Below are 15,897 nucleotides of genomic sequence, written 5' to 3'. Positions count from 1 at the left end.
ATTACAGGAGAACGGATCGATCGGCAACCAGCTAATCACTTGTCAGTGTGCAGATTGTGATGATGCACATATTGAATGACTTTAAATCTCTACCAAAGCATCTTTTCCTGCCTTGTAATCTCTACACATTGCTTCACAAGTGCACCGTTCAGACAAAGCTAGGTTTGCTAGTATAGCTCTTTCTTGTGCTGCACAAAGCCCGGCTGTTCATATACTCCACACATTCAGCTTTGTCAAAACCATCTCAAGTTCCAACATTCTGTCTAAAGCCTTCTGCTGTACCTTTATTAAACTCCCCAACAGAAATGCAACCGCGTCTTACCCTGTGTTTTGGGGTACAATACTACAGTGCCATCTTGCAGTCCCGCACACAGGAAGTTAGAGCTGTGCCCAAGGCAAAGGACTGGCTGTAACCCGGGGCTCTTCACGGCCATTAAACAGGGCGATCCGGTGTCGACGCTGCCGTACACCATGATACTGCCGGCGAGAAGGGGAAAATATCAGGGCATCAGGACAAAGGTCTAGTATGATCATTGTGGCTTTAACTAGAGTGGTCCATGCAGGCGCTCACCTCTTATTTCACATGAAAAGGTACAATGTACATAGCGCTTAATCCTTTCACTGCCAGAAGGCCCTGCAGCTTAATAGTTACTTTTTGATACATATCTTGATATTTAATTGTCTTTTTTTTTTTAAATGTATGTGATTGCAAATAGTAAGTTTAAAACCTTACTGGCGTCTGCCTCTTTCGTGACAACATAATGTCCCAGTTACGGGGGTAAGAGCACAATTTCAGGGAAGTTTCTTATATGTGACAGCCGAGTGTCTCTTTCACATTATTCCTACTCCTTTAGTGAAGAAACCCCCAGTTTAATATACAGGGAAACGCTTCCTGGTGTCATGGAAGACTGAGCCATCTGTGCTGAAGCAGGGATGTCCTGAAAACCTAACCTGTTGGTGGTACTTGAGAACCGGAGTTGGGAAACACTGCTCTACTCAAATGAACTGGTGCCAGAAACTGCAGTGGAAAAAGCAGCTTTGTGGCATATTGAAGAGGGGGCCCAAGGGCGATCAACTTGTACTCAACAAAAGATGAAGCCCGGCACAACGGACTTGAAAAAGAAGAGTTTAATGAGCCAACAAATCCAACGTTTCGGCTACATAGTGCTGCCTTTATCACGGTTAGGGCTTGTAGGTTTAGAGGATGCCTCAGTTTAGACATAAATGAGCACTTCAGTATTAGGCGATACCTTTTTTATTTGAACTAACACTTCTAGGGCAAGCTTCCGAGAGGTCTACTCGGTTCCTCGAGCCCTGTGCTGTATGGCTGGACCTGAGGAAGGGAGGAAAACTCTCGAAAGCTTGCACTAAAATATCAATTGTTAGTCCAAAAAAGTATCACCTAATATGGAAGTGCTCATCCACTCTGCACTATCGCAGTATCGCAACGGGACACACACGGCAACTTCTATTTAATGCAGTTTGGACAGAAAGCCTCACGTCTGGAGCCTCACGTCTGGAGCTCTGTTATGTGTGAAAAGAGGGTGCGGTTCTCCTGGGATTACCTCTTACAAGATTATAGAGAGAGTGCTTTATACTGGAATCTAGTGCATAATACAGGGGTGCACAACTCCAGGCCTCAAGCCCCCCCAACAGGTCAGGTTTTCAGGATAACCCTGCAGCACAGGTGGCTAAATCAGTCCCTGCTTCAGCACAGGTGGCTCAATCAGAGGCTCAGTCCTTGACTGAGCCTCTGATTGAGCCATCTGTGCTGAAGCTGGGATATCCTGAAAACCTGACCTGTTGGGGGGGGAGGCACCTCTAGTTACATAAATGCCATTTGCGCTATCTGGGGACCTCTCACCTCCCGTCCTGCAGACCGACACATACAGTGGGACGCGCCGAGACAGACGTACACTCCTCTTCATTCTCGCCGCCCTCCTTGGCCCAAGTGACGCACACGTTCTCCACGCACAGCACGTGGGAGGGCAGCGGGAAAGCCTTCATCATACGTGGGGACGTGTGGTTTAGGGAGAAGATCTGTATCTGTCCTATTCCTCCTGCCTGGCCTCCTCCCACCTGCAGGAGAGAAAGCATCGATATCATTGCACAGGCTGCAATGGCTGTGAATCTACAGAAGTATACAGCTGCTGGTGCAGGGGCGGCCAACTTCAGTCCTCAAGGGCCACCAACAGGTCAAGTTTTCAGGATAGCCCTGCTTCAGCTCAGGTGGCTCAATTAGTGGCTCAGTCAAAAATGACTCCATCTGTTCTGAAGCAGGGACTGATTGAGCCAACTGGGCTGAAGCAGGGATATCCTGAAAGCCTGACCTGTTGGTGGCCCTTGAGGACTGGAGTTGAGAACCCCTGTGCTAGAGGAACAAGAAGGTAGCTTTGTGTGTATGGGTAAGGCTGGCACACTGAGCACGATGCCATGATACCGACAGAGAGCATGTGGAGAGGAATTAATGTATAGGGAATTTTACAAGTACTGGTGAAAGGGTGTATGTACAGTATGTATATCTTTTATAGCGCCATTTATCTTCATAGAGCTTCACAGTAATAAATGTGACATAATAAAGTACATAATTGAATAAGCGCTTGAGACATAAAAGTAACATTAAGAAAAGGAGCCCCTGCCCCGAAGAGCTTACCATCGAAGTGGTAAGTAGGAAGAACTTACAGAGACAGTAGGAGGGCGTTCTGGTGAGTGCGTCTGCAAGGGGTCAAGGATTATGTATGAGGTGTATAGTATCAGCCTCAGAGCTACCCATATGCTTAATTAAAGAGGTGTGTTTCGAGTTGGGACTTAAAGGTGGATAGAGAGGGTGCTTGTCAGATATTGAGGGGATTCCAGATGTGCCATTAAAAATGCAATGGTCCAGTGCCTGTTCTAAGAACCTGAATCTGCCAAAACATGGGCAGTACCATTTCTGAAGATGTCCAGTTACTTATACTATGCGCACAGAAATGGAGAGGACATCTGAATCCCGTCAGTTGTGGAAATGATGGCAACACCTTGCAGAGCCAGGTGAGAACCTATGTAAAGGAGGGTAGCACTACCCCATCCGAAGCTGGCATGGAGGAGTGGACATCCCGTAGTTTTACCTGTGCTGTAAATAGAGGGTGGAAGGGCCACAGTCACTGAATAGGTGAACTCACCCATAAATATCCTTGAGGCAACGAGGTGCTGACAGACGAGAAGCCCAGCAGAAAGGTCTGTACGGAGGTGTGGACCGCGCCTCCCAGCTTTAAAAGGAAAAATGGAGCATAAATAAAATGACAATAAAAAAAGATGTCTTCTTAGACAAGAGAAATAGATGATACGAAAAAGAAAGAAAAAAAGAGAGAGAAAAGAAAAGAAATAGAGAGAGAGAGAAGAAAAGAAATAGAGAGAGAGAAGAAAAGAAATAGAGAGAGAAGAAAAGAAAAGAAAAGAAAAAGAGAGAGAGAAGAAAAGAAAAAGAGAGAGAGAAGAAAAGAAAAAGAGAGAGAGAAGAAAAGAAAAGAGAGAAGAGAAGAAAAGAGAGAGAGAGAAGAAAAGAGAGAGAGAAGAAAAGAAAAAAGAGAGAAAAGAGAGAGAGAGAGAGAGAGAGAGAAAGAGAGGGAGAAAAAGAAACCAAAGTGATAAATGGAGAAAAGGAAACAGTAAAAAAGGCAGAATCATCCTCTCAAGTACAGAAGAGAAGACAAAACAAATTGCCACGAACCCAACATGAGCATTGCGAGAGCTTCCCTGCGGAGTTAATATATGTGAATACTTGCACACAGAGACACTGAAGAATTGAGCAGATCCATACATGAAAAATCTCTGTCCCATTTTAGTCACTGCCAGAGCCTGAGGGGCAGTGCCAACAGGGTTAACTTTTCATGCAGCTGTTATCTGGATCCACACAAGGGTGGGACACAAAGAAACCCTGATCTGCAGGAGGCTGCAGGAAGCACAGAGGAGGAGAAAGCGAGACACAAAGCCAGCGCTCGACAGGGGATGAGAAATCACAATTTGTTCTAATTAGAGCAAGCATCAGCGTGCGGTGCAAAGGCATCCGCAGCAAGGGCTGGCATTCCCACAGGAACCATGCTGGGCTGCCCAGGACGAGAGCCCAGCCAGCTGACCTGTCAGATCCCAGCTGTTATCAGCCCGAGAGCTGGAAAACCTCACAGTGCTAAGAGTGGAGATACCCGTCTTCAGAAAGGCGAGCAAAGCACCAACCCCCTACAAATCCTGAAATGACACCCCACTAGTAACCCTGCCGACCCAATCTAACACCCCAACCCCTCTTTACGCCTTATATTTTTAGGCAGGTTTGACAGGTGAGAAGCCTGAAGTCATTTTTGTGAAAAGGAAAGGAGAGATCTAGGAGAGGAGAGAGATCACCATGAAAACGTATTCTTTTTGTCCGAAGCAGAACAAGTGATGAAGAAAGGAGAAGGAAAGAGAAATAGAGACAGAGTGAAAGGAAAGACAGGAATAGTGAAAGATGCATACTGATAGTGGAAGAAGAGGAAATAGTGAAATGTGTGTGAGAGAAAAGTGTGGGAGGGGGAAAGAGGGCAATGAGAGGACATACTGCAAACATTCTATTAATATACCTGCATCTTCACTGACTCAAATGATTTCCTTCTGATGTGATATCAGAAGCTCCCTACTCCCACTTAAGACCATTCCTGAAAATTGTGTAAATGTCATTGTATCTACACCCAAGAAACTGATCCGTAAACATGCTCCACCTCCTGCAACAGATATCTGTAGCAAGACCCCACAAGCAGATATTCTCTCCCACCCTGGCCTGCAGTGATCCTTCATCTTACCTGACAAAGCCAAACAAACAATACCACCCATTTCTATCCTACAGCACTCTCCATGGTCCTGAATGAAAACTTTACCATCTTAACATCCACTCCAAGTCCTGTGTTACACCACTCCATGCAATTCTGTACCTAAGACGGTGGACCCCTCGCTTCCCTTCCACCCCCCCTCGCACTTCTCAATCTCTGCTGTTCTGCCCATGTCACCGCTCTACTCTCCCAACTCCACTGCCTATCCATCCAACAAAGTTTCATCTTCAAATTCATCACCCTGGTCTACAAATCTCTACATAGTTTTGCCCCTTACCTTGAAGTACTCTTCTCCCACTACACTCCTTCCCACCCTCTTCACTCTCCGAATGCCACAACCCTCACTCCCCCCAAGCCCCGTGCTTCCTCTTGATTCTGATCATTTGCCTTACTCGCCCCCCTCCACTGGAACAAGCTCCCTCATCACATCCAATCTGCCCCCTCCCTAACAATCTTCAGAAGTCAACTCAAAACAAGGCTCTTCTCCATCGCAATCCATGATCCCCCGTTAACGCCTTTCTATCCCATCCCCTAACTCACCCCACCCTCCCCAATGTCCATGATCTCCCCTACCTTCACCACTTCCTAAACCATATAAAAGTCCCTCCACCTACCTCACTGATCCAATCGCCTCCACTGTCAAACCCATCTCCACGCCACCCCTACCCACCAATCAAGCAAGCTCTCAATGCACCTAACCCATAGCCTGATCATAATGTTCCCACTCCTACCCACCAAAGAGACATCTTAACAATGACTCTATAATAAAATCTATATGTAACAACACCTTTGTTTTACTAACGAATGTACAGCGCCCTATGATAAGGGTGCTACTGTATATAAATGTTATTATAAATAAATCTGCACATCTTTATCAGTCTTTCCCAGCAGCAACACAACATTTCTATACCACAACCTCACAATCAGATGTGTACTTCATCTCTATTCTCCCCTGCAGTGTCCCGTAAGAGTGCTGTACAAATGCACCACAAGTATATCTACACAACCTTCCTACACAGCAGCACTCCTAAGAGTCCATGTGCTGCCTCAACTTGCAGACACATCTGCAAATACAGATCTGGCACATATAGGAATATCACTCAGAACAGTGTTTTTCAACGAGGGTTCCCCAGGCATTCGGAAAGGGTTCTCTGTCATTTTCAGGTAATTTTAAAATTATACCCAATACAGAAGAATTTACAATGCATCTGATCTCAGTCACACTATTAGAGAGGGTTAGGGTTCCTTACAATGCATCTGATCTCAGATGTGCTATTAGAGAGGGTTGGGGTTCCTTACAATGCATCTGATCTCAGATGTGCTATTAGAGAGGGTTGGGGTTCCTTACAATGCATCTGATCTCAGATGTGCTATTAGAGAGGGTTGGAGTTCCTTACAATGCATCTGATCTCAGACACGCTGTTAGAGAGGGTTGGGGGTTCCTCAGAATTTCACATAGGGTTCCTTAACCCAAAAAAGGTTGAAAACCCCTGGCTCAGACAGACACAATAGACAGCATAAAGTGCAGAGTTAAATCATTAGGAATAGTTTGCCTTGCAAAATTGTTTCACCTTTTACATTTCTAGGCCTTGTCTCCGGCAATGTGTGTTTCTTAAGAGTGTTAGGTTGGTGAAAGGTTGTGATATGTTTTAATGGGAACAAGCTAAGGAGACCTCAGAAGTCTTCTACAACTGTACTGTACTGCAGACATACTGCTACAGGACCAACACTGCGCCTACAACTTAATGCACAGTGCTGCACAGGACATTTTGTTTCTTAAATAGCGCATCCTTGTACAGTGTAATTCCAAGAACCATGCAATACAAAAACATTAGAGACCCACCTGCAGGTCCGAAGCTTTGGTGGAGAATGCAGGCAGGCGACAGACCAGTGTTGGGCACCAGAAAGGAGCTTTGGTCTTTTTGTCCTCTTCTGGAACCAGCCACCCAGGCTGGTTCTCCTCTCCTGGGAGAGAGCAATGAGAGAAAACAGTCAAATCCCAGACAGCCAACGAACATTTAAATTATGAAACTCTTCACATTCATCACATTTAATAGCTTTTACATTGCAGGGACCCGAACTGAAAACATTCGGGAATATGAAATGCTGCCTTGGTTAAGGGCAGAATCGGTTACAAAGCCGCATTGATGCGGGCTGAGCTACAAAGCAGATTTTTTTTTTTAATTACAAAAAAGAGGATATTTTAGAGGCAACTCTCGGACATTGAAATAAATAAACTGCTTAGATTATAAGGTCTACTCTACATAAGTTTTCTGAGTTATTATTAGTATTTTAAAGATGCAATCCCATGAACATTTTGTAAAGAATTTACCAAACTAAACAAATGTAACCATACGTAAAGCAAATACTTGGACGCTTTTGTTTCTTTAGAAATGGATCATGTTTAATTTTCCCTTTTAGGCCTTTTTAGAGGGGAAATGTTTTCTTTATACTTTCTCCACCCTCACCTGAGAGCCAACAAAGATTCTGCTGTTCACACAAAAGGGAGCAGCCAGAGGAAATCAAACCCATCCCAAGTCTCCGCTCACCAGGTTCACAAAATAATTTAAATACCTATACTGTAGCGCCGACGAGTACGCTAAAACAAATCTGGGGCAATCACCAACAAGACCCAGGTACATGCTGGGTACATGCTGGGTACATGCTGGGTACATTTCAGTGACATTTCTGCCGTCAGACTAATGGCCCATCGGATTAACAGCGGGGGTCCCTGGCAGTCCCATAGAAAACTAAAATGGGACTGCCAGGGACCCCTGCTGTGTTAATCCGATGGGCCATTAGTCTCTGCAGAAATGTCACTGAAATGTTGTAGCATGTACCTGGATCTTGTTGGTGATAGCCCCAGATTTTCAAGGCAAGTTTAAAGCAAGTTTTGGAATACTCGCCGGCGCACCTATATGTGTCAAATAAATGGGGAGAAAATGCATCAATCCCGCAGATCCCTTAAACAGGTCACTGCCACTAGTACATTTTGGTCCTGAGTGGGATTACTCTTAACTGCTTCAGTGCTGAAGGAATGTCCACCTCACAATAAAGATAGGGAATATAAAATGATGAAATAGAGGCCCATCTCATTCAAAGGAAGAACCCAGTTGAAGTTCTGAAACACAGTCTGCATTGTGTATTCGGATGCAGGTTCAGCCAGAACTTCCCAGGTTGTTAGTGGTTTCCCATAGTTGTAACGCAGAGAAACATCCCTATACACATTTCTAACGTAACAGCGATTTTAAAGTCACAGCTATTTCATTCCATCCTCTATGGGACAAAGGGGGTCATTCTATATTTACCAAACCCCAGTTCTGGACGTTTTTGGCCAAAAATCCCCATTGAAGTCAAATTGGATATTGGATCAAAAACAGCCACTTCAGTGGCTATGAGAATAAGGCCCTATGGTTACCAAACCATGCTCCTCCATAAGACACCTTGCATGGCGCCTAAATATATAGGGCCCTTTATGTCATGTGCAAGATGGCAGGTGTGTTATGAATCAGCTGTTCTTAGTAAATAGTTCTTAGTAAATATGGCCCTAAATATGATATGCAAAGACTAAAACCTCACTCCAGAGAACAAAATAATGCAAATCATTTACTTGCCTCCACCATTGTTAATACAATGTTACCGACTGTAAAACTAGCTACAGTAAGTATTAACTTTCTTCCGCTGTAATGCAAACACATGTAACATTGTTTCTCTGGCAGCAAAAAAGGGTTAGAAGTGTGTTCATTCAGAACGGAGTGTGTGTATCCCTGTGTGTCTACTGATACAGTCTCAGCACCCAGCAAGAAACCCATTGTTGTGTCGGAAAATGTTTCCCTCCATGGAACACAAAGGCTGCGGCCATACAGCCTTCGACCGCGCGGGTGTGTGCACATCCGTGACGTCACGCGCGTGAAGCAGGTGCGTTTTCTGGACATGGTAGATGCGCTGTGGTGGGCGTGTCTAGGGGCGTGTCTGTGATGTCACGGAGCTGGTTCGACCTCATTGGTGAACCGCTCACGTGACCTGCCCGACGTGCCGAGAAATCAGTTTCTGCGCGCCCCATCCAGCTGTCGCCCGCGGGGGGGTCTATGGGTACGATCAATGCCTTAAGGCAATGTGATCGCGCTGACGCCTCCGCGTGGTCTGCGGCAGCATTGACACCGCCTTAAACGGCCTGACAAAAAGACAAGGTGTTTGTCTCCGGGGGATGTGAACATATGTTAATATCATAAAATTGGCCTTTATGACTACATAGCTTTTTTTTGTGTTTTTCATTCAATGCTGATCTGAACGGTTCTTCACAAAATGTTCCTCCAACAACAAATAAACAAAGACATAGCAAAGAAATAACATAGAATTAACCTGTTCAAAGCCACAGGGTCTGAATTGTACTGAATGTGTCACAGTCCCCTATGACACTGAAGAGGTTAGCAATCAAGCATAAAAAAGCAATTTCTTCCCATTAGACTTGAATGGTCTTTTTTAACGAGTTACACTTCTCTTCCCTCTGGCTTAGTAGATAAAAAAAAAAATAACAAAAAACAAAAAAAAAAAGCAAATGGTTAAAGCCACTGAAAAGCAATCACCCGGCCACTCAGACGCCAGGCCATTAAAAAGTGTGCTTCCAATATGATTTAAAACAAATTTCCTGCTATTTAGCTTCTCAGCAGCGGCTGGAGGAGCTGGAGAAAGATAACGATGAAACAGAAAAGGGGCTGAATCTTCTAAAAGCTCCGATGAGGCAGGGGACCGAAAAACGCAGGCGAGACCCATTCAGACTGCTGACGATTTTCTCTGTAGACCACTAGTTATTTCAGTAGCTGCTAAAGTGCTTGCACAGTTGAAAACCTTTTGGTTTGCGTTATTTTCAAGAGAGTGTCTCTCATCCTCTGCCCTTCACGCGGTGCCTTTGAAAACAGTGCTACCCACTTCAGATTAGGCAAGCGTAATGCAGTGACTGCATCATTAGTGGCAAAGCCCGTCCCCTCGTATAACACGTTATTTCATGCAGTCCCACCTTCTAAGCAAGTAGCAGTATCCAGGCTGGGAAGAGGAGTAGGGGACAGGAGCTACAGACAACTGACAAGAGGAGGGTTTACAAGAAGTGCTGGTATTTTTATGCTCTAGTTCGGGGGGTGGCCAACTCCAGTCCTCAAGGGCCACCAACAGGTCAGGTTTTCAGGATCTCTCTGCTTCAGCCCAGGTGGTTCAGTCAAAATGATTGAGCCACCTGTGCTGAAGCAGGGATATCCTTAGTACCTGGCCTGTTGGTGGCCCTTGAGGACTGAGTTGGCCACCCCTGTGTACTACCCTACGTGTTCACTTACAGTATACCCTTGGTGCAAGCAGTGTTCTTACCTACTCCACGTCATCCGAGTTGGTGTCATTACTTACTCAGTGCAATCTTGGCTAAGTGCAGCCGGTTCACCCAGGAAATTTTGCTGAGTGGATTCGGAGTGAGGAAAACCACCACGTAACTCATGGGCCGTCCAGACCTGGTGCGTGTGAGAAGGGAGAGATCTCAGGGATGGTGTGGTTACTGCAGCTGGGTCAGACTCTCTCCCGCAATAGTGTCCACAACCAAATACACATGTAGCAGAGCCAGTAAGTGGCAGACAAGGCATTAACCAAAGCAAAACTACTCGGGTAACAAGACAAAGGAGGGGGGGGGGCATGGGAATAGTAGTACTTTCATTGTATTGGTGGTGTGGGATGTGAAATGTATTGGATGGAGGGGTTTGTGCGTGTGATTGGTGAAAGTATGAGGGAGGGCGAGTGTGTGAGGGAGGGTGAGTGTGTGAGGGAGGGAGGGCGAGTGTGTGAGGGAGGGAGGGCGAGTGTGTGAGGGAGGGAGGGCGAGTGTGTGAGGGAGGGAGGGTGAGTGTGTGAGGGAGGGTGAGTGTGAGGGAGAGTGAGTGTGTGAGGGAAGGAGGGTGAGTGTGTGAGGGTGGGAGGGTGAGTGTGTGAGGGAGGGTGAGTGTGTGAGGGAGGGTGAATGTGTGAGGGAGGGTGAGTGTGTGAGGGAGGGTGAGTGTGTGAGGGAGGGCGATTGCGTGAGGGAGGGAGGGCAAGTGCGTGAGGGGGAGAGTGCATGGAGAGGGGGAGAGTGCATGGAGGGGGTGCGAGTGCATGGAGGGGGTGCGAGTGCATGGAGGGGGGGGCAGTGCAGTGCATGGGGGGGGCCAGTGCGTGAGGGGGCACTGCAGTGCATGGGGGAGGCAGTGCGTGAGGGGGGGGCAATGCATCAGGGGGGAGCCAGTGCGTCAGGGGGGAGCCAGTGTGTCAGGGGGGGACAGTGTGTCAGGGGGGGGCCAGTGCGTCAGGGGGGGGCCAGTGCGTCAGGGGGGGGGCAGTGCGTCAGTGGTGGGGGAGTGCGTATGGGGGGGAAAGAGTGCGTGAGGGGGGGAAAGAGTGCGTGAGGGGGGGAAAGAGTGCGTGAGGGGGGAAAGAGTGCGTGAGGGGGGAAAGAGTGTGTGAGGGGGGGAAGAGTGCGTGAGGGGGGAAGAGTGCGTGAGTGAGGGGGAGAGCATGAGGGGGGAGAGTGTGGGAGGGCGAGTGCGTGTGGGAGGGCGAGTGCGTGTGGGAGGGCGAGTGCGTGTGGGAGGGCGAGTGCGTGTGGGAGGGCGAGTGCGTGTGGGAGGGCGTGTGCGTGTGGGAGGGCGAGTGCGTGTGGGAGGCCGAGTGCGTGTGGGAGGGCGAGTGCGTGTGGGAGGGCGAGTGCGTGTGGGAGGGCGAGTGCGTGTGGGAGGGCGAGTGCGTGTGCATGTGGGAGGGTGTGTGTGTGTGGGAGGGTGAGTGCGGGTGCATGTGGGAGGGCGAGTGCGTGTGGGAGGGCGAGTGCGGGTGCATGTGCATGTGGGAGGGTGTGTGTGTGTGGGAGGGTGAGTGCGGGTGCATGTGGGAGGGTGAGTGTGTGTGGGAGGGTGAGAGCGGGTGCATGTGCGAGTGTGCGGACATCCGTTGTCATGATACCAGACCATTCACACTCGTTACCACCAGCAATATATACCGCTTTCAGGTCCCATGGAGCACAATGCTAGAAATCACTTCCTTAAAATAACAAAACCCCGGTGTTGCCGTTACGCGCGTGACGCTTTCCCAATAATGTTCTTTTTGCATGGTCTGCTGGTACTTCTGCACCCCAGTGAATAGCACGTGTGTACATGTAGCAGAGGAAACCTGTGTGTATCTTCCTGGGTTAAATATGTTAATCACAATGTAAGATCACTTGGAAATACAAGTATTCAATCACGCACACCAGGGGCGGCCAACTCCAGTCCTCGAGGGCCAGCAACAGGTCAGGTTTTCAGGATATCCCTGCTTCAGCACAGGTGCCTCAATCAGGGGCTCAGTCAAAGACTGATTGAATTGAGCCACCTGTGCTGAAGCAGGGATATCCTGAAACCCTGACCTGTTGCTGGCGCCTGAGGACGCGAGTTAGCCAGCCCTGGCATACACACACACCAACATAGTACTCCTTGTCAACTGTGTTACATACAAACATTCTCTTTTTCCTTTTAATGCTGTATCTCCTTATCTGCTGCCGCCTCCTGTAACTTTACCTTCTGCTTTCCAGCATCACTGTGTATCTCTATATTATGACAATGCAGCAGTCTTGGTGGTTCGGCACTAAAACTATAGGACTATATAACTATAGGACTATATAACACGACAAAAGTGGTACCATTCTGGAGCATACAGATGGCTCCAAATGTATGGGGGGAAACAATTGAATACATTGAAAGCCATAGGATGTCTTTTCTTTAGTCCATTTTGTGCGTTTTTTTGCCCCACTTTTGCTTTGATACCTAGACCCCAAAATATGTTATTCTTTTTAAACCTACTTTATTGTTCAAAACAGAAAGAAAGCAAAATATCCAACTGGGTTGAGAGTAAAATATACAACCAACACAGCGTCATATTAACACCATGTATGTGAATAAAAGAAAGCTCTGGGTCTAAGCCAATCTTTTATTCACCGTCGCAAAATGCGCGCAGGACCTGACCGCAACGCGGAGGAAATCCAGCTCGGGGTTCAAAATCCATAACTCTGAATAGTATAATTTTTGATTAGATGAAGGTGGACATTCGGCCCATATTAGGTAAGCAGTGCTATGCCGAATAAACCATCCAGTGCCGCCAGGCTCATTGTAGCCTATTGAAATCAGACGTTCCGTAAGTATAAGTAAACACAGAGAACAGAGACCTAAACATGTTACTGAAACTTTACCCAACAATCACAGCTGTTAATCCTTTCCTACTCCTCTATGGAAAACTCCTGTTGGTCATTAGTGGGAAGTAAAGCGCCAAGTACATGCACGCATTCAAAATTCACACGCTGGGACTACTTTAAGTTACTGTACGTATATTTTACACGCCAAGTTAGTATCATTATACATGTAGCATGTTCATTTCTTGGGGGAGGCCAATGGGAAAAAAAAAACTCCCCCGCCGGCCATCAAATACACTTTCAGCCCTTCTGCTTCCCTCCTTTGCCCTAAGGCTCTGGGCTCACTTGTCAGATTTCCTTGGCAGCTGAAGCTGGAGGCGCAGATGGCACTTGTTGGCAGACTGGATCTCCTCCTCTTTAAGCCGGATGAGTCTCTGCAGGCCCAGGCACCAATCCTGTGCCACCGTCATGTTCAGATTCTGGGATCAAAGAAGGGACAGACATGAGATGCCGCAGAGCCAACTGGTCAAGCAGGCCTTTGTTGAATATTAATAGCGAAACATAATAAAAGGAGGGGAAGACGGGACAGATGCAGAAAGTGTGCATGTCCGCTGGCTGAAGAACGCCCAACTCCAAACAATGGCACCTTACTAGGACTACGCAGAGCCCATGAGAGAGAAATAAAGGGAGCTGTACTGAAAGGTGAGAGGCAGGAGGCGATCAGTGTGTACAGGATGGTCATTTATTAACCCCTTTGCTGCCAGAGTGACCTGCCACCCACTGCAATAAGATGCACAGCAATGCACTGCCGGCCCACACACAGGATTATCGAATGTCCCTTCCCTCTGCACTGCAAATCTAATTTCTCCTGTGAAATCAGGCAGGGCCCAAACTGACTTTGTTATTGGAGTCCCATAAACATCTACAACTGGCAAATAACCCAAGAGGGAGCATTACTTGCCTGGTAGGTGCCATGCAGGGTGCTGATCAGTTGTGTAATTTGCTCCACCACATCAAGGTCTTTCTTTACATCGTGTAGTTCTTGGTAGAGACGTGGGGAGCCCAGAGACACTTTACCTGGAGAGATACAAGCTATTAATTATAAAGGTGCTCCAAACAACGACATCTTACCCAGGGTTCTGGGCACAGGACTCTAGCAGGAGATGCATGCCAATTAGGGCTAATAATAATAACACTGAGATAAAGAAGACCCAGTAGTATTTGGGGAAGATCAGAATATTTCAACAGAAGCAGTACTGTTGACGTTCATGTCCAGTAATAGGTATCCTTTGTTTGCCACTTCCAGAGAAGACTCACTCTGTGACTGGCCCGATGTGGACTGCCTCTTGCCTGCCACTTGTTGCCCTGTGGATGTCTCTTTCTCGTAGACATTGCCTTCCTGCCCCAACTCTGCCACGTGCAGCTGGGATAAGGCAGCATTCCACTTTAGCACATACCGAGGACCAAGAGGCACCAAATTCCCCATATCAGGTTGTCCCCTGGGAAAGAGAACACAGAGAGAGGTTTCCGTGTGAACTAAACAGATCTGGGGACGTATCTGCTCCCCACCTCCCCTGACACGGGATGATGGAAAACCCACTGAATTAATGCTACTGGCCAATGCTTCACAGCAGTGGATCTTCCATCATGCTATGAGAGATGCCTTAGTGTGTCAGCGAATAAAGACTAGCACTGTTGATGATAACAGCCTTTTTGCACAGGCAATATCTTCTCTTCCCCTCCACAAGCCCCTAGCGCCAGCACAGTTGTGCGTTGCCCATGCTAACTTTACATGAAATACACAGAGCCTAGATGGTAAATTGAACTTAACAACTAAAGAATCATTGCAGGGAAAATATATCAGTGATATGAAAGGAATTGTCATCTTCAACCCCTAAGTCTCTGTAAAATTATCGGGGGAGCCTCATCCTTAAATGTCCCCTACCATAGTTCCCTTATGAATACCCCCCATCTGTCCACACAAGACATCCCATCTCTCCAGGCCTCGTCTTACTGCCTTGTACACGTTGACCATTCCCTCTTCCCGTGTAGAGGCTCACTTGAAGTTGATGTTGGCACACACCAGCACATCATTCAGAAGGAACAGTCTGCGCTCCTTGGATTTCAGAAGCTGCCCTCGCTCCCCGTACACCATCTCTGTGAACGTCTCACAAAGCAGCAGCTGGTGCTGCCCTGTACTCAAACTCTGCGGAAAATAGATACCACAAGATGAACCAAGATCCGTGAACGGCCAACAATGGAAAAATAGAGCTCTGTGCTTCCACCTGCTGGCTTTTTCTGTGCATCTATGCAGAGGTAAAGCTGCCTGGATTGTGTTGATCTGTGCCTACTATGGCCCATATTTAGCCGTCTGTCTTCTGGCGCTGGAGAACTCCTCACAGCTCATTGACTTGAGTGGGCTGTATGGGGTCTTCCAGAGCGGATACGTGCCCAGTGGCAGAAACCTGCGTAGTAAAAATGGCCCTAAATGTATCGCTCTTTACATTGTCCCTGAGAACCAGCAGTGCTGTGTTAGGCTGTGCATATAGTGCCGGCGACGCAATGTCGTGTCAAAAACAAATACATTGTCGCCGTCGTCGGCGCTTATAGTGCACGCGATGGTGCGACCAAGCAACAGCGCTACCAAAAATCTGGTAGTCACTGTTATTTGATTTTTTCAGCGACGGTCTCTCCTTGTGGCCAATCGGAGAGCTTCTCCGTGCCTCTGCATTCCCCTTTTATGACATTACTGGCCTTGTAGCCAGCGGAGTCGCCTAGACTTGAATTGCAACTATCGCGATGGTGACGGGTGATATCGGTCGCGTCGCCGGGTGACATCGGTCGCGTCGCCGGCAGTATAAGCGCAGCCTAAGGCCGAGGCCATGCTAG

General features: G+C 47.5%; 1 protein-coding gene across 10 annotated transcripts in view; it reads right to left on the bottom strand.

Moving 5' to 3' along the window:
- The window catches only part of ARHGEF10L (Rho guanine nucleotide exchange factor 10 like), a 104,286-nt gene that overhangs the window by 17,147 nt on the left and 71,242 nt on the right, over positions 1 to 15,897 (bottom strand). For all 10 annotated transcript variants that reach the window (XM_075605988.1, XM_075605984.1, XM_075605991.1 and 7 more), the window contains 9 exons: positions 15,069 to 15,214; positions 14,326 to 14,507; positions 13,970 to 14,085; positions 13,354 to 13,487; positions 10,233 to 10,333; positions 6,682 to 6,803; positions 3,162 to 3,248; positions 1,865 to 2,079; positions 323 to 477 (listed from right to left, as the gene is read on the bottom strand). In XM_075605988.1, coding sequence (XP_075462103.1) covers positions 323 to 477; positions 1,865 to 2,079; positions 3,162 to 3,248; positions 6,682 to 6,803; positions 10,233 to 10,333; positions 13,354 to 13,487; positions 13,970 to 14,085; positions 14,326 to 14,507; positions 15,069 to 15,214 — 1,258 coding nt within the window. The remainder of the gene's footprint in view (positions 1 to 322; positions 478 to 1,864; positions 2,080 to 3,161; positions 3,249 to 6,681; positions 6,804 to 10,232; positions 10,334 to 13,353; positions 13,488 to 13,969; positions 14,086 to 14,325; positions 14,508 to 15,068; positions 15,215 to 15,897) is intronic.

The sequence above is a fragment of the Ascaphus truei genome, chromosome 6 (assembly GCF_040206685.1).
Source record: "Ascaphus truei isolate aAscTru1 chromosome 6, aAscTru1.hap1, whole genome shotgun sequence".
Lineage (NCBI taxonomy): Eukaryota > Metazoa > Chordata > Amphibia > Anura > Ascaphidae > Ascaphus > Ascaphus truei.
This window is presented reverse-complemented; position numbering and strand designations above follow the sequence as displayed.